This window comes from Centroberyx affinis, unplaced genomic scaffold (genome assembly GCF_046629955.1).
Source record: "Centroberyx affinis isolate AG114_WGS23_722 - 3 ecotype Tasmania unplaced genomic scaffold, CSIRO-AGI_Caff_v1 ptg002070l_1, whole genome shotgun sequence".
Classification (NCBI taxonomy): domain Eukaryota; kingdom Metazoa; phylum Chordata; class Actinopteri; order Beryciformes; family Berycidae; genus Centroberyx; species Centroberyx affinis.
Window position 1 is genome coordinate 26,229 of NW_027280400.1, and position 18,170 is coordinate 44,398.

An 18,170-nucleotide genomic window follows, 5' to 3' on the forward strand; every position below is an offset into this window, starting at 1 on the left:
CCTGTGTTGCAAATTATGGCGTCTAATCATTTTACATCTCTTTGGATTTCCCTCTAATTGCTCTTCTGCTGTTCCTTGCACAATTACCAACAATAATACTCTTCCCTCTGTCGCTCTTCTCCCCTGTTTTCCATCCTTCCGTTTAGGTTATGGGGTGAGCCAGTGAACTTGCGGGAGCAGCACGATGCTCTGGAGTTCTTCAACTCGCTGGTGGACAGTCTGGACGAAGCTCTAAAAGCCCTGGGCCACCCAGCCATGCTCAGCAAGGTGCTGGGAGGCTCCTTCGCTGACCAAAAGATCTGCCAAGGCTGCCCCCACAGGTGAGAACAGGCATCTTCTTGTGCTTACTTAATATATATATATATATATATATATATATACTTATGTATTTGAGAGTTCCTGGTAACTAATAATTGTTTGTGTTGCTAGGTATGAGTGTGAGGAATCATTCACCACGCTCAATGTAGACATCAGAAACCACCAAAACCTGTTGGACTCCATGGAACAGTATGTCAAAGGAGATCTGCTGGAGGGAGCCAACGCCTACCACTGTGAGAAGTGCAACAAGAAGGTGAGAACGGAGCACCCATCTGGCTCTCATCCAATGCCAGAATGGATGATGCTCATAAAGCGCCATGGAGAAATACAACTTTGCCTTCACCACGCTTTAAATCAGTTTTATTCTGACTAGCTGCTACAAAGGAAAAGTAATGAAGGGGTGAAAAAGACATTTAGGACTGTCCCATGATTCACTTGGATGCATCTCCCCCTTTTCTTTTTCTCATTAACTTTTGGGAGATTTATTTTAAGGGCCAGAACGGTAATCTGTAATGTTTGCTCTGTTCATCAGGTGGACACAGTGAAGCGCCTGCTGATTAAGAAGCTGCCTCCTGTCCTGGCCATCCAGCTGAAGCGCTTCGACTACGACTGGGAGAGGGAGTGTGCTATCAAGTTCAACGACTACTTCGAGTTTCCCAGGGAGCTGGACATGGAGCCGTACACCGTGGCCGGTGTGGCCAAGCTAGAGGGGGACGACGTCAACCCAGAGAACCAGGTGATCCAACAGAACGAGCCCTCGGAGCCCACACCACCCGGCAGCTCCAAGTACCGTCTGGTGGGGGTGCTGGTGCACTCGGGCCAGGCCAGCGGCGGACATTACTACTCCTATATTATCCAGAGGAACGGGGGCGACGGCGAGAGGAACCGCTGGTACAAGTTTGACGACGGCGACGTGACTGAGTGCAAGATGGATGACGAGGAGGAGATGAAGAACCAGTGCTTCGGAGGGGAATACATGGGCGAGGTGTTTGACCACATGATGAAGAGGATGTCGTACCGCAGGCAGAAGCGCTGGTGGAACGCCTACATCCTGTTCTACGAGCGCATGGACTCACTGGACAAGGACAGCGAGCTTGTCAAATATATCTCGGAGCTCACTGTCTCCTCCACCAAGCCACACCAGGTCAAGATGCCCGGTGTGATTGAGTGCAGCGTCCGCAAGCAGAACGTCCAGTTCATGCACAACCGAATGCAATACAGCCTGGAATATTTCCAGTTCATTAAGAAACTCCTGACCTGTAACAGTGTCTATTTAAATCCTCCTCCAGGTATGCATACTGTGTGTGCGTGTGCGTGTGTGTGTGTGTGTGTGTGCGTTCTCAATGTGCAACAAATGGAGAGAGAGTGAGAAATTCTCTGCCAGCTGATTATAATATACATGACCCCTCCACTTCCCAATTTATGCCCCTGCTATCAAGATGGCTTTTTTTTCCTTTGGAGCAATTGTGAATTCTTTATCATATCTCTACTGTGGATTACCTCTTAAGGATTACATTAGCTATTATAATTTTATGACTCAGAACATTAGTTTTTGCTTGTCTGATACAGTGACATTTCAAATAGATGCCAGCATAGTATAGCATACTGAATGCAGAAGCAGCGTCCCTATGTAGGGAGATGGGAGGATGGCAGTGTTGAGCATGGGCTGCCGTGAACTGCACCTTGCTTTTGCATAGGGATGTTAATGATTAATCGACGATCGATTAATCACCGTTAATAATTTGATCAAACAAGCATGTTTTAATCGATAATGTACGTTATGTGCTATTTCTAATTTTTTCGGAAATGATTTACCACCACAAGGGCGCAATTTAACTTTCACCGCCTATACAGAGGAAGAAGAATGCCAAGCAAGCGGGCGGAAGCATTGTAAGCATTGTAATACAAAGTTGAAATACAGCACCTCTACAAGCACAATGAAAGAGAATGCACTCCCCCGGCTGGCGAAGTTGGCGCGACACTATTTGTGCCTCCCGACCCGGGACAGCTGTTCCCCCGGAGCGTGCGTTTCAGCGGATGGACTGACTGTCACCAGGCTGTGCACTGGACTCATCCCTGACCAACTAGATATGCTCTTATTCGTAAATAAACCAGTAGATTGTCGTGCCATCGTTTCCAATACATAAACTGTGGCAGCGCCACAATATCGGCACGGCCGGCACAACATTAAAAGTTAATCAATGTATAGAAATTGATCTAAATCGCTCTGTAATGTGTCTAATGTGCGCATCACGTCATGTCTGTCATTTGGCGATGCAGTAGCTCTGTACTCAACCTGACAGTCCGTCTCCCGTTCTGAAAACGTTCGTAAAAAAATAAAATTCCACAATTTCTCTGAACTCGCATGTAAAGGTAATGCAACGGTAAAGAGTAACTTGATACTTTTCAATCAGACAATTCTAACGCTGTTCAACATGAGTGCAGTGCAGAGACTTCATTGCATATTCCACCAGTTGGGTTCCGTTGGACACAATGTAAAGACAATTTAAAGTAATGAAGCCTAAAGAAAGTACATTTTCAGCCTGTGGGAAACACTGACGTCCATTGTCGGGGGTCCCGACTCTTCTGAATTATGCTTGGTTGAGTAACTTGTTGAGTAGGCCTAAAGACAGGTGTAAAAACACTCATTTTGTATTTTCTATTTTCTATGTCAAAAGCTGTTTTTTACATAATGATTAATCGATTAATTGGTCATTAACGTGACCGACGATGGATTAAGGAAATTTCTGAAAATTTGCATCCCTACTTCTGCATCTAAAGTTAATATGTGCCAATGCATTATTAATGGAGCCAGGGTCCAGTAGTGCTGCACAGGGAAATGTACTACGAGGGCAGTCATCAGTGTAACAGCTCTTGGTTGGGATTAAATGCTGCAGCTCATCAAGAATGTATTGTGTATACAGTGCGTATTGCCGTTTGTTTGTGTGTTTTTGTTTGCCGCTTTGTATCCAAATGAGATGCTACTGTCTCACTTCTAGATTCCTATTCAGGGGCAGTAAAGTGAAATTCTTAAACTTCTTTGCTGGAGATGAGATTTTAAGACTTCACTGACTGACTTCAATGTATTAGATTTGATATTGTTTATACGCTTTCCTCAAAGCCCACTGGGCCAACTCTGCTTTCTGAAATTCCAAGCGGACTGTTTCCCTGCGCCTGCATGATCATTTGCATTTAGAAACCGGCTCCATCTCTGTAGTGTTTGTTTGTCATTGCTTGATTTTAGAAAAATCAAAAATGGATTGAATTAGGATTGGAATGCTTGGCCACATGATTTTCAGACTGATATATCCTTGTGTAGATGTCTATTTGTTGTGCTATGTGTATGACCCGATCATTACCATTCCTGTGAAATTATTGCTAGAAAAAAACGAACTGGTGACATGACAAACTGTAGCACTGATGATCTGCTTGGTGCTTTCATTTAGTCCAATTTGTTAGTTCTTGGGCTGAAAGTCACTGCAAAAAAATCCCTTCTGACAGACTGAAAAGTTAAGAATTAAACTTGCAAGTACAAAACGTATGGCATGAGGAAGCAGCTCGCAAGGGCTTCTGGGTGTAGCGCCATAGGCTGTTGTCATCTTATTTGACAGTGGTGAAGAAAACCCCATGCAAATCTCCACCATGTGTTTTGCTTATCTGTGCTCTGTTTTCATCAGGACAAGACCATCTTCTGCCAGAGGCAGAGGAGATAGCTATGATAAGTGTTCAGCTGGCTGCTAGGTTCCTCTTCAGCACAGGCTTCCACACCAAGAAAGTAGTACGGGGTCCTGCCAGTGACTGGTAAGCTCTGTCTCTGTTTTATTTTCTTTCTCTCTTTCTCTCATCTATGTTCTTTGTGGTAAATGTATCTTTTTCCGTCCCTGTAGGTATGATGCCCTCTGCGTCCTGCTGAGACACAGTAAGAATGTACGCTACTGGTTTGCACACAACGTCCTGTTTGCCTACGCCAACCGGTTCTCTGAGTACCTGCTGGAGTGCCCCAGCGCCGAGGTCCGTGGTGCGTTTGCCAAGCTCATCGTCTTCATTGCACACTTCTCCCTGCAAGATGGCCCCTGTCCCTCTCCCACCGCTTCGCCTGGACCCTCTGCTCAGGTGGGTGCTAGACTCCAAATCACCAGGCTCACCTGAAAACAGGCTTTAAATAGGAAAGTTGTTTGAGAAGTGAAACAATATCAATCACTGTTTGCTCACCTGTGATGGCACCTAATAACACTGTGGACGGTTACATGAAGCTTGCAAGTATGGAACTAAATAACACAAATGGACTATATGATCTTATGATGATAGTTGATATCAAAGGTTGTCACGGTAGCGAGAGTTTGCTTGTACACTGTACAGTTAAATGTTGAACATGCATTGATTGATGTAACCCATACTGTGGTTTGTCCATTGTCTTCCATGTGTGTGCCTCAGGGCTGTGATAACCTTAGTCTGAGTGACCACCTGTTGAGAGCCGTACTCAACCTGCTCAGGAGAGAGGTTTCTGAACACGGCCGTCACCTGCAGCAGTACTTCAACCTCTTTGTCATGTACGCCAATCTGGGTAAGGAGCACACAACCAACACTCAACTGTCATGCACATCTGCTCTTCTGTGTGACTTAATCGCCCGTTTGAGACTTAACGGTCAAGGTTTATTCAAAATATAATGTAAGCAGAATACTTTTTAATGTATACTCTATTCTGTCTTTTCTTTTCACCCCCTCACTACCCCTACCCTCTTTCTTCTGTACAGGCCTGGCAGAAAAGACCCAGCTGCTGAAGCTGAGTGTCCCTGCCACCTTCATGTTGGTAGCTCTGGATGAGGGTCCCGGCCCTCCCATTAAGTACCAATACGCTGAGCTAGGCAAGCTCTACACTGTCGTCTCCCAGCTGGTGCGCTGCTGCGACGTCTCCTCACGCATGCAGTCCTCCATCAATGGTAAGTTCACTGAAGTCTTAAGTCACACAAAATGCGATATGAACTTAGCTGATATGAATCACAAACCATGGAACAATCTGGGGTGGGATGGGGACAGTTAGGAGTGCCCAGTTGCCCAATGAGGATTTCCATCCTTGCTCAGGATCTAGTGACTGACAAAACCAGCCACTCTGAGCTTCTGTGCCGTGTAGGCAGAGCTTGGAGCTGAGGGCTTCCAGAGATGAAGAATAAAAGGCACTTTCGGAAACTAAGACAGTATTTATTTATTTATTATGAATTTCACATTACTATTCCTCTTAATTTCCTCCCCTCCTCCAGGTAACCCTCCTCTCCCCAACCCGTACGGCGACACCAACCTGACAGCCCCAGTGATGCCCGTCCAGCAGCTGGTGGCAGAGATCCTGTTTGTAAGGACCAGCTATGTGAAGAAGATCATCGAGGACTGCAGCAACTCTGAGGAGACCGTGAAGCTGCTACGCTTCAGCTGCTGGGAGAACCCCCAGTTCTCTTCCACTGTGCTCAGTGAACTACTCTGGCAGGTAAAGTGATAACTCTTCTCTGGACATAAACCAACACATTATCAACAGGAGAGCCATGATCCTGTAGGCATTTTATTTGCACAGCAACTCGCTATGGCATTACGTATGCCTGATTTGTTTATGTCTTGTGCAGGTGGCGTACTCCTACACCTATGAACTGAGGCCTTACCTGGACTTGCTGCTACAGATCCTGCTCATCGAGGATTCCTGGCAGACACACAGGTCAGGCTGATTGTTCTGTGTGTGGTTTGAGGGTGCTTCATTGTCCTGAACATGATTATAGGTTTAAATTTCTCCTGTCCTTCTCTGGTTGTACAGGATCCACAATGTGCTGAAAGGCATTCCTGATGACAGAGACGGGCTGTTTGACACCATCCAGAGGTCAAAGAACCACTACCAGAAACGGGCCTACCAGTGCATCAAGTGCATGGTGGCCCTCTTCAGCAATTGCTCTGTGGCCTACCAGATCCTACAGGTACACAAACTCTTACAGATGGAGCCATCTCTCTCTTCCTCTCACACATGGATTACACACACACACACACACACACACCTGCTCAGTCACACACCAAAAGATCCCTTGTGTCCCCAATGAATGATGCACCCCCTCTGGGCAAATCGGTAACAAATGTTACATTGTTTGACCAGTGTTATTTTGAAAATGCCAGAATGCTTTGGTGGGATGGATAGTTTCCCCAAGTCTTGTTGCAGTCCGATCAGTGGTGTGAGATGGAATATGAACAAATGGACACAGATTGATTGCATCAATGTATTTCTGGTGATGTCTGACTCAGTAGACATTTCATGGGGAAATGGCAATCAAATTTTGTGGACAGTTTCTTTTCTCTACCAGTTGTCCCTCTGTATCTCACATGGTGCAAAGGGAGTCAAACTCTAGCTAACATACACACAAGACAATGCCCACCAACCCCCTAGTTTTTAATGTTGTCCTGGATAGTGACTGAGTGAAGAAATGCCAATAGTCTTATTCCCATTTGAAAACAGCTTCAGTTGTAGTCTCTTTCCTCTCCTAAAACAGTGTTAAGTTAAAGTTGTAGCTACGTGGGACTATATCTGGTGCAGCAATTCATACTGATAACCATGTCCTTTGTGTGTATGTTTGTGTGCATATACAGAGTAATGGTGATCTGAAGCGCAAGTGGACGTGGGCAGTGGAATGGTTAGGGGACGAGCTGGAGAGGAGGCCGTACACGGGGAACCCCCAGTATACCTACAACAACTGGTCCCCTCCTGTTCAGAGTAACGAGACCTCCAACGGCTATTTCCTGGAGCGCTCCCACAGTGCGCGCATGACACTGGCCAAGGCCTGTGAACTCTGTCCCGAGGAGGTAATGGCCTGCCCGGCATTGATTTCATACCCTTCACACACACTCTTTCACCTAATTTCACATCAACATTATCTACAGTCTGAATGATTGTGCTTATAAGGCTGTACCCTAACGGTACACTAGTTTCTTTTAGCATGTTTTCCTTGCATGGATAGCCATCGGTAGCAAAGTGAAGGCTATTAGCATTGTATCTTGTTTAGTCTGACATTTCTGCTCACAGTTTTTCTAGTCTTGCTTTAATGTTTTCTTTTGAAGTCTTAGGACGTTGTTTTTGTGATATGAGTGTTGTATAGTTAAATAGCAAAGCACAGGAGCTTAGGGTAAGGTGGTGTCTACGCAAATTGCCAGAACAATTTGTAGATACCAATGATTTCCTAAATTGAGCATTTTTACCATAGGTAGGGCTTTGAGTTTTCGACAATTTTATTTCCAGTATATTTCCCCCTGAGATGTATTCTATTGATATTTATTAGTTTTATAATTTCATTTTTCCTTATTTTTGTTAGAAAGCATGTGTTGTTTAATCTGCTCAACTGAATAAGCTCCATGTAGATAGTGTTAGCCAGATAGATTGTGATCAGAAATGACAATAAGGTAAAAAATGATAAAACAAGATATATATATATATATATTACCTAGACTAAATTACTCAAAAAATTCAAGCTAATCCAACCACACTTGCATCGTTTATTGACACTTGTCAATATGCAATATTAACTGCCATTTCAAAATAGTGTCACATAACGAAGCACGAGGTGGTGTCTGAAGAAGACGCCACGATGCCGAAATCATCCTCGCCACAACAGCTTTTGCCAGGGGAAGGGACAGGACAGCCGCAGCACACTGTAAGACCCAGATACCCCAGCAGCAAGCTTCCTCTGCAAATGTCGCCGTCCTCCATCCTCTCTTGGTGTCCACAGGGCATGTTGTCCACCAGCATAGTGACAGGAAAGGTAGACAGGCTGCCAGACTGATGCACAGGAGCTAATTCTTTGAGAGGATGGCAAACTTCCACTCATTCGCCTGCTTCTGCCAAACGTGATAGTTTTAAGGAGCTCTATGCTGCTTTCAGGTGCTATAGTTTAAGTGGCATAAGAAATCATGTTTTGCAGCTGCGAACAGTGAACAGAGCTTTGTTCTCTTTCCTGTCCTGTTGCCCAGTCCCAGTGATTAGCCCAAGCAGCAGCATTGATAAAGCCAGCCTTCCATCTCAACCTAGCGCTCTTTAAACAACCAAAGCCATTTTTTCTTCCTCCCCAAAGCAAATTCAAACTGTGGTGCAGCCAGCCACCTGCACCACTGATCGAAAACTCTAAGCCTTGGCTATAGCTCATGTAGTTCTAGTATCAATGAAATGCTTTTGAATTGTGAGACTAGGCCTGTACAGTTCAGTAAGAGTAGTATGTGATTTTGTTCTTCAGCTTGCTATTGTAGCCAATATGTTCATGTTCAGTTACACAGAGACTAAGCTCAGTTTTATAGGCTTTTGTTGATTTGTTGTGTGCATACACTTGAAATTGATTATTTGCAAACAACATAATTTTACAAACTAAATATCCTCACATTGTTTTGAAAGGACCATTTCTCTGGGAGATTAGGAAAAGATTTGTTGTTGTTGTCAACCATTTCTTCAGGAAGCGTTTCAAAATTTGTAGTCGTTAAAAAGTAACACTATTGGAAGTTCCATCTGTAGCTAATCAATGGCAAATAACTTGAATGAAACACAGAAGTAGAACTAAAACACAAAGATAGCATCTAGTAGTAAGAATCAATTACATGAGCTTCACACACTATACAAATATCCGTTAATAGGCTGTCTCTGACAAACTGGTGTTTTTCCATTTATGTCTTTCCATCATGTTGTAATGTGTTCATTAGTAGATGAAAGATGTTGAGACATGCACACAACAGCATACATACTGTACCTGACTACAAAGATATGACATGATTGTTTAAAAATGCCACACTGAAATAACATCCACCGCCTGTAGAGGATTGGATGTGAACAGAGATTTAGTGCATGTGCATCTTCTATTAGCCCTGTTTCCACACAATTATTGTGGACACTCAGCTCAGTAAAACCAGAGCTCTCATGCTGAGTGGATGCGTTCAGGTGTAGAATCCCCCCACACATATTCATACCTCATTCACTTGTTATAATTGGACATTTGAGTCTCCCACACAGCCTGATTTCAGCCTTTTTCTCACACAGAAAAATATCAAAGCTAAACATAGGAAGTACTCACCGTTTTGTTCAAATACAAGCACATCCATGTAATTCCTAGTGTACTGTACTAGTTTAGTATAAAGAAGTATAATTTGCATTTAATGTTCAACTCAAGTTGAAATAAGTTGTAATCAATAACGAATATCCTACATCTTCCAGGAGCCCGATGACCAGGAAGCACCTGATGATCAGGACTCCTCCCCACCTGAGGACACCTCCCTCTACCCACACTCTCCTGGAACCACCCAGTTTCAGCAGGTAGTTTCAGACCCCTCTATACCTGTCATCCTAATGCAACTCCTGTGATTTACAAAGGACTCACTGATATGCAGATCATTTCTGTATTGTCATTTAAACTGGAGGGGAGGGGGATTAGCATGACAACTGTAAACAGGGATGCAAACTAGTCACCTTTAGGTAACAGTCATCTTTTTGATCCCAAAATAGGGCACTTAAGTGAATGATTTGAGTGGTTTTGTGTCTGCTTAAAGCATTGCATGTCTATAATCATTTGATGGCCAGTGCATGTGACTGGAGACTGCATTACAGGATGTGTTACAACAGGCATTTTATGAAAGCACAGCTATACTGGACTATTTTCATGTGCACCTTCATGTCCTTTGTTTCAGCCTGATTTTTGTTCTTCTCCACCTAATCAGAACAACCACCCCCATGGACAACCATACACAGGGCCCGCTGCTCAGCACATGAACAACCCCCAGCGCCCCGGTCCCGCCTCTGCCCCAGCTCCAGGCCCCACCCAGACCCCGACCCCAGGCCCCGGTCCCACTCCTGGCCCAGGCCCGCGAGCACAAGAGAACTGGGAGAGCACCGAGGAGGTCGCCCCTGCCCCCACCTCCTCCACCCCAGCGCCTGCCCCGCCTAAGGAGTAACATCCCCTCCCCCTCTGCTGTGCCTCGAGCCTCCATCGTCCCGCTCTCCCTCCTCTCCTCCTCCAGTCGACAGAGCTCCTCATCGGGACACTCTCTCTCTCTCCCTCTCTGGCCCCCAGGGCAGGGCAGGGCAGAGCCAGGCCTCCCATCCCCTCTCCAGGCCACTTCCGAGAGTCTCTCCCCCCTCAGCCTGGGGGAGGAGCTCTTCCCTGGCCTGGGGCTGCCCTTGTGACTGGGGCCTGCTGGTGGCTGCAGAGGCGAGGGAGTGGATAGAGTTGTAATAAAGAAAAAAAATTTACCCAGACCTGACGATGCTGATGCGCTTGTCTACACGACGAAAAGGTGTACATAGTATGTTAATGTTTTTGACTGTTCAAATCCCCCGGTAGCATAACTGTGTCTGGTTTGCTGTTGGGAGATCTTGCAGATCTTATGAAAAACAAAATGGATACTATAAATAAACAAAACAAAACAAAACAAAAAACACAAAAAAAAAAAATAAACTCTGTAAGAAGACAAAAACTCCTCTTTGTTTTATCACCCATGCTCAGCAGTAAGGTTTGGTCTACCATCGGACGATTACTGGTCATTCAACTGTAGGAGGACGCATTGTTATTATCATAATTATATTATTATTCTTCTTAAGCTCCTTGGCAACCTTATGACCCATGCCAAATCAACTCACGAGCTGTGGTTGGTTGTAGTGTGAGAAGTGGAATGGTTGGGTGAACTTTTACGGTGTTTGGTTGATGTGAAAAAGCAGTGATGCAACATTGTTCTGAAACTCATTGCCTTTCTCTTTTTTGTTTGTTCTGGTAATTAATTCAATCCTTTTGAAGCTCTAGTTAATATGCTGTAACATTTAGCATGGCTTCTCACCAGAATAGTGTAGCCCAAGGGAAGACTTATGATCATAACAACCTACAGCTGTTGTTCTTAATCCACAGCTCCAGAGGGGAGTTACCCTTAGGTTTTTTTTGGGTTTATTTTTTTGTTTTTTTTTACTCATCTACCCCTTGTACATTGAGGGCGATATTTTGAACCAATGTATGAATAAGTGGCTTTTCAATTGCACATTATTATAATCCTCCAACTTCACATTCGGCAGTCAGTTTTGGTGGGATAGACAGCTTAGCTTTCATCAATAGGAATTCTGAAAAATGAAACACATATGCAACAGAATTGCTACACTGGGCTACCTGGTGTATTATAGACTGTGTGGTTTGCTTCTCTGTCTCTCTTTAATAGAGCCTAGTCTTAGACAGACTTATTGCCCATTGGCTTCAATTCTGCCATGGCGCCGGTCAGGTTGGGCGTCTCTGACTCTTGCCCAGGTAGGGTGTCTGAGCCTGAGCAGCAGCGAGGCCTCTCCCTCTCCCTCCATGGAGAATAGGTTCCACAGCAGGGTTGTACCATAAGAATAGCTGGTTAGTCATGTTGCAACTTGAGCTAACGTGTAATTCTGTAGGAGTAAAAGGTAAACATCAGTAAATACTGTATTTAATTGGTAACTTGAATGCGTGTATTTTTTGGATTTTTTTTTTGTCTAAAACATACCAAATACTCCTGCAAATGAAAATATTCTGCCCACCGTATTATATTTAAATATTTTGCTCTTATTTTATAGAATTTATTTTGTTGTATTTCACTAAAAAATAGAATTTGATTTAAGAGGAACATTTTTGTCCTTGTGTTATTTTTAAAGAAGATATTGACTGTACAGAGTTCTGCGCCCTGTTTTTTGCCGACTTTTGTTTTGGCCATGGTGTGACGTTGAATTCTGGAGCTACAGTCGCGATGTGAACTTTCACTTTGTGAGGTTTTTTGTGCACAGAAATATAACAAAAAAAGCATTGCGCCCTTAGCAAATAAAGAACATGGAATCTTGACTGCGTCTCGTTTGTGCTCACGCATGCAGCCGACAGACATCTGCACAGCAGATTGTCATCCAGAGAATCTAATTATACACTTGTAATTCTGATATCCAATTATATCTTCACAAAGTGCATTCACTTTAGGTATTTTCTGGACAGATGCACCAGCTGATGTGGTAACAGGGTTAAGTAAACCTGAGAGTGCTGGAAGGTGCTGTATTATAATGTACCAAGCTGTGTGTAAGTTAATATGAAATACAGTATGGGCTGGCTAAGGCATTTATGCGTCATCATACATGTAAATTAAAGTGAAGACACTGTATGATACTGTGTGGTGTCTGTGCAGAGCACTGTGGTGACATCAATGTGTGTGATGGGGGTGATGTCGGTTGGGTGGGGGGGTTCAAAAATAACCTGACCCATGACTGCATTGGTTTCCTGGTTTTGAGACCGTGACCTAAGGAAATTGTGCTTTTGTTGAAGCTCTCAATGTGTATACTGTTCAACAAATAACCAGTTAATTATTGTACATTTGGTTGTTTTTATGAAGATCTGCCATGGCTTCTGCAGGCTTAACATAACACTTCTCCCAACTCTCCTGTCAGGTTATCTCTAGTGTGTAGTCTAATCACTTGCTATGATTGATTAATCACTTATTTGTGGCTCTGTTAACCTGTTGTCACCACTAATTACTTTATACCTTTAATAGATTAGCATGGCAAAACAGACATAACATCTTATACTCCAGCCACTGACCTACTTTAAAGCAATTGTTTTTGCATGGAGATCTATGAAATAAGTCTAAATTGCACATCAGACAAGACAGCAAAATCCTGTCTTGCTTGAGATCTTTTCCATTTCCTAACTGAAAATGTTCTGAAGTCATAAATGCTCTTAAGGCCAGAATAGACTAATGAATGGATCCAGCACTTTGTGGATTTCAAACTGCCTTTTTATTTGAACCGAGTTGGATGTGGATGGATCTCCTTTCTTACTCAAACTCCATCCTAGGCCTTTAATATCCTGATTTTATTGATGTTTTGGAGCTAGACTGAAGTGAAGACTTGTAAGGTAAAAAGTAAATGTTTCTCATCTCACATCTGGACTTCATGTGTGTGACGACACAAAAGACGCAAATGAGTTGGATTCTTTTGGGACATTTTATTATCAAGAAATGCACGTCTAGTTCTCCTTCTCCTGGACGGTCTTTGTTCCGCGCAGTCTGCCTGTACGACGGGCAGCAATAAGACCGACCTTGCGACCAGCAGGTGCGTCTCTCCTGATGGTTGAGGGCTTACCAATATGTTGATGGTTACCACCACCGAAGGGATGCTCAACAGGCTGCACAGAGAGGAGGAAAAAGAGACAATCAATCTTAAGGACTTGGAATTTTATGTTGTGGCTGCATCCTAACAAGGGGGCCAGGGAACAGAAACCTCCTTCCACAGCTTCGTCCTCCTTTCCCTTGTGTCCAGCTGTGTTATCAGTCATGGACATGGTTTGAGCTACTGAATGACTTGTTTAGACAGAGCACAGAATGGTGCACGTACACATTATAGAGTAAATGTTCCTAACACTGAAACTGTAAATGCCAGTTGAAGGCATTAAAAATTAAGCGTGTTTTGTAGTCATTTGTGTCTCTCAAAGCCTTAAGCCGGGCGCACACTACATGACCGACTTTAGGCCCAATTAAGCCGTCCCAGACAAGTTTTGAGATTGAGACAAAATCACCATGTTGGAGCCAACTAGGACCATGCCGCTGATACCAAAGCTGCGTAAGAGAGGCAGTCGGACCCAGACATCCAGAGGTTTTCATGTCTCAGAGGTTTTCAAACATGTTTTATTTTGTCAGCACAAAATCTGCCACACTCTTGTGATGCGAGATATGTTTAGATAATGACCAGCAATAACCAGTGATAGCTTGCGAGTAACAAGATGCAAACTATAAGACAACACCTGAACTTTAGAATTACCAGTATCTCCTGCATCTCTCTGCAGAACAGACAACCCATGCTGCCCCCCCATCTCCCCAACCATTCTCTCCTCCAAATTTAGTCTAGCCATCTTTTCTTTTTCAGCATAAATGAGTGCAAGAACATGAAGTGCTGGAAGCTGCTCTTCCTTCTCAAGATCCATTTTAGCATAATCCTGTGAAAAACTCACATTTTGCATTTTCGCAAGACAATAGATTATTGAAGTCCCTTATGACCAAATCCAATGTGCACACGACCATGTCGCCAACACACATGAAATAAGGTTGTTTACTGTGAGCGGTACAGAGATCTTAGGTTTTTGAAAGTCTTGTAGTTTGCATTTGGCATTACTCATGACTTGGTCGCTTACCAATGTCAGCTATTTTTACCGTTCTCAGAACATCTGACACATGAGGTGTACTGACACATCACAAGTTAACTTATCAAAAGAACACCAACAGCTTACTCTCTTGACAGCAGATGAGGCAATCACTGGTTTCTATCCATATCAGTATCTTGATTTACAAAATTCTAACAGTTAACTTCATCATTATGATGTTCTTAAGTGGCTAGCATTAGTCAGAACTCCTCAAAGTGTAGGTAGAACCACTGCATGTTGCCTTTCACTTTTGAGACCAACACACGTGTGCCTGGTTAAACTTGAACCTGCCACTGACCTGTTGTCTATCACTCTCCATCTCATCTTAACTGAGGTCTGCAGTTCCTAGTCCTGGGTTGACTGCTACCTGAAGACTTGAGGGTCTGATAGAGCTCCATACCTTACAACCTTCCTCTGTCTCTACACAACACTTTCTCAAGCATTCATGAAATCATTTTTGCTCAGTGGGACTCATCACAGATAATATCCACTCTGATCAGAAGGGAATGTCCACTTACGTTCATAGCCACACCACGGACACGTGGCCAGCAGTTCCTCTTGGCCTTGTACTTGTGGTAGGCACGACCAGCCTTCAGGATGGGCTTGTCAATACGACCACCTCCAGCAACCACACCTGGAAACAGGGTACAACCACTCAAAGTGTGCACAGATACAGTCTCATTCTGCAGCTCACAAATGCCATTCCAATTTGCCCCCCCCCCAAATTACATTTAGGTGTGTAATGCTGCAGCAAAGTCCAATTAAGAGTATATTACAATCCCGGGACTAAAGATACAACATACAAACAAACTAAATCAAAGCAGCCAAGAGGCAATAACACCAGCTGTAAATGGCAGGAAGGGTCCTTACCAACAACGGCTCTGTTGGCAGAGGCGATGACTTTCTTGGAGCCAGAGGGCAGCTTGACTCTGGACTTCTTGGTCTCGGGGTTGTGGGAGATGACTGTGGCGTAGTTTCCTGAAGCACGGGCCAGCTTGCCCCTGTCACCTGGCTTCTCCTCAAGGCAGCAGATGATGGTACCCTCGGGCATTGTGCCAACTGGCAGGACATTGCCAATGTTCAGCTGAGCTGTGGGAGACAAGAAAAAGATTGATTAGCTCCTAGTGTTAGGCGAGGGCTTCATACATCATGCAGATGTCAATGCGATATAAATGTGACCCACATATACCCAAATACATTCCCATCAAGATAATGGTGGTAACCATCAGCACTACGTTTGTTGGCATAATTCATTATTTCCCCTCTGCACTGCTTTTGATGCCAAGTCTTCTTGCAGGGTGTCAAATCCCAAATTACACCAGGTGAAAGCATGAAACAGATTATGGCTGCTGTATGCATCATCATTTACTTTTCTTGCACTAGAATCCATTATTTTAACTGAAGTGAAGTTAAGCTTATAGATGAATTTATTTATCCTCCAAAATACAGACCTACAAAAGGAAAACTGCAGTATCTACCTTGTCTGTCATAGAGGCCAAAGGTCAAGATTAGGCTTTAGGTTTCATAAACAAAAGTACACCATTAAATACTAAAATTGTCACCCTCCACTTCAGTATCAATATTACTTTTGTCGTGAAGTCATTGTTTTCAGTGTCATATCTTTCAGTTACTGCTTTTTGGCTTTGTAGGGCAGAATGGCCCAGATGAATAGATGAAGACCACCTGGTTTCATTACTGGTCCCACAGTACAGAGCATCCAAATGTCACCTGCTCTTTCCAGTTCAGAAATGCTAGTTTGTGTTGCCAGGGTAGAGCCAGGGAAATACATCATCCATATAGCAAGTTGCCATCTAAATGTACCTAGCCCATTAGCTCTGTCACAGGAAAGCCAACCTTTACATTCATGTCCCTCATTCAGGCTCTTACCCTTCTTGCCGCAGTAGATGAACTGTCCAGTGTGGATGCCCTCGGCGGCGATGAAGAGCTCTGTCCTCTTCTTGAAGCGGTAAGGGTCACGGAAGGCCACTTTGGCCAGGGGAGCACCACGGCCGGGATCGTGGATAATATCCTGAGAGGGGTGACAACAACGGGAAACCATGTCACAGTGTACAGTCACCAGCAACCAGTGCGATCTGCCCCCATCTCTGAGAGCAACACGACAGCAGCAGGGTGCTCATTTACCTTCACGATCCCCTTGATGTAGCCATGACGTTCAGCGAAGTCAATGTGGCGGAGTTTAGCAGCACCTTTTCTGTGCTTCACATGGGCTTTGAACACAGAGCCCGCACCTTTTCTCTGTCCCCTGATCACACGTCCCATCGTGTACTAAAGCAGAAGACAAGGAGGTTAGGTTACCACTTGAAACGTGATTCCTCACTTTTAGCCCTGGAATTACAAGCTTCTCTCTGAGGTACTGAAATAAACTGCATTTCCTGCGTAGTGTTAGTGGAATTACCGCATTAGGCATAGGGTGAAAACGCTGTGAGATGCGAGCGTTTCCCCAAATTATAGTCAACTGCCACTAGCTAGCCAGCTAGCCAACTAGCCGCCGTAGCTTCTTCCCCTAGCGCCATACTGAACCCGGTATGGACTGACAAGGTTCACAGCGCTGCTTACTAATGTTGGCAAACTGGACAATACGGTATACAGGGGCATTATTTCCAGTCACACTACTTAATTGTCGGTCGTTGAAGTTCCACAAAACTCTCAACTTGCTACCAAATCGGTTCTCATCAAACACTAGCAAACAAATGCTCTGAATTAGCTCAGCTGCCGGCCTTCTAGCTGCTACACACTGCTGTTACTAGGCCATGTCATCACGGAGCTACACACAACTAAAGTCAGATATGTTAAGCTTCAAAAAGGCTTCCTGTTGAAATAGTCAAACAGTCGTATTCCTTTATCTTTATTACACACTTTCTAGTGATGGTTTAGAGTGGATGAACTCAATATAAACATGATTTAGATCAGATTGTGTGAAGAGAATAAGGTAGATGCTGCCCTACCTAAACCCCGTTGACGGAAAGAGGAAGTGTAAGGAAGGAGTGGACGTTTTCTTCCGGGGAAATACGCGAAGGGGCTGGTGGGAATTGTAGGCAGATTTTTTTTTAATTTTTACTCTCTAAATGATTTGGTGATGTACAAATTATTAAATATATTGTAAATGTTGTATTCTAGTATTTTACATGTCAGTTGACGTCTATAGATGACTCGCTCGACGTCAGTTGTGACATTAGGAAAACATAAATTGGCTAGTTCTGCTGCGAATAAAAAAAAATATTATTTTTTTTTGCGTGAACACCGAATAGTCTGTAAAAAACAAACAACCATAATGTATATAAATCAATTATTACACAACGAAGTATGCTGTGTGAAATATTATTTTGTCCAGCAGATGGGGCCATAAAGCATGTCACGAGAGCCTCAATAAATCCATGAAAAACAGACGCTTAACAGTCACGACAACTACTTTTTAAAAATTCGAGTGATAATATTTTGGGTAGTGATTCTTTCACAACCACAGGGCATACTATCCACTGATGGCAAGCCTATGGGTGAACTGACTTGTAGACAGAATATACATCTGAATTTATACTTACTAAATTTAATAACTAGATTTATATAAATAGTCGACATGCATTTTGAAGGGTATCGGTTAACCCTCTTGATCTTCTTTGGTGCCAAACTTACATAATAGCCAGTCTTGCACCTATCAAC

General features: G+C 43.7%; 2 protein-coding genes across 7 annotated transcripts in view; one reads left to right on the forward strand and one right to left on the reverse strand.

Annotated features, from left to right (window-relative positions):
* usp9 (ubiquitin specific peptidase 9) overlaps positions 1 to 12,155 on the forward strand; it is a 38,349-nt gene extending 26,194 nt beyond the window's left edge. For 5 of the 6 annotated variants that reach the window (XM_071531353.1, XM_071531355.1, XM_071531356.1 and 2 more), the window contains 14 exons: positions 147 to 320; positions 430 to 571; positions 851 to 1,607; positions 3,996 to 4,119; positions 4,206 to 4,431; positions 4,753 to 4,882; positions 5,073 to 5,258; positions 5,577 to 5,797; positions 5,931 to 6,019; positions 6,116 to 6,272; positions 6,934 to 7,146; positions 7,881 to 7,991; positions 9,533 to 9,631; positions 10,033 to 12,155. In XM_071531353.1, coding sequence (XP_071387454.1) covers positions 147 to 320; positions 430 to 571; positions 851 to 1,607; positions 3,996 to 4,119; positions 4,206 to 4,431; positions 4,753 to 4,882; positions 5,073 to 5,258; positions 5,577 to 5,797; positions 5,931 to 6,019; positions 6,116 to 6,272; positions 6,934 to 7,146; positions 7,881 to 7,991; positions 9,533 to 9,631; positions 10,033 to 10,266 — 2,863 coding nt within the window. In that variant the 3' untranslated portion in view covers positions 10,267 to 12,155. The remainder of the gene's footprint in view (positions 1 to 146; positions 321 to 429; positions 572 to 850; positions 1,608 to 3,995; positions 4,120 to 4,205; positions 4,432 to 4,752; positions 4,883 to 5,072; positions 5,259 to 5,576; positions 5,798 to 5,930; positions 6,020 to 6,115; positions 6,273 to 6,933; positions 7,147 to 7,880; positions 7,992 to 9,532; positions 9,632 to 10,032) is intronic. The other variant, XM_071531359.1, reaches the window with a different exon arrangement.
* A 1,126-nt stretch (positions 12,156 to 13,281) lies between these two features.
* On the reverse strand, positions 13,282 to 16,804 carry rpl8 (ribosomal protein L8). Its single transcript, XM_071531360.1, has 5 exons — positions 16,635 to 16,804; positions 16,380 to 16,521; positions 15,363 to 15,581; positions 15,011 to 15,126; positions 13,282 to 13,481 (listed from the first exon to the last, which is right to left on the reverse strand). The coding sequence occupies exons 1-5, from the start codon at positions 16,770 to 16,772 to the stop codon at positions 13,323 to 13,325; spliced, it is 774 nt and encodes a 257-aa protein (XP_071387461.1). The 5' UTR covers positions 16,773 to 16,804; the 3' UTR covers positions 13,282 to 13,322.
* Positions 16,805 to 18,170: the final 1,366 nt, after the last annotated feature.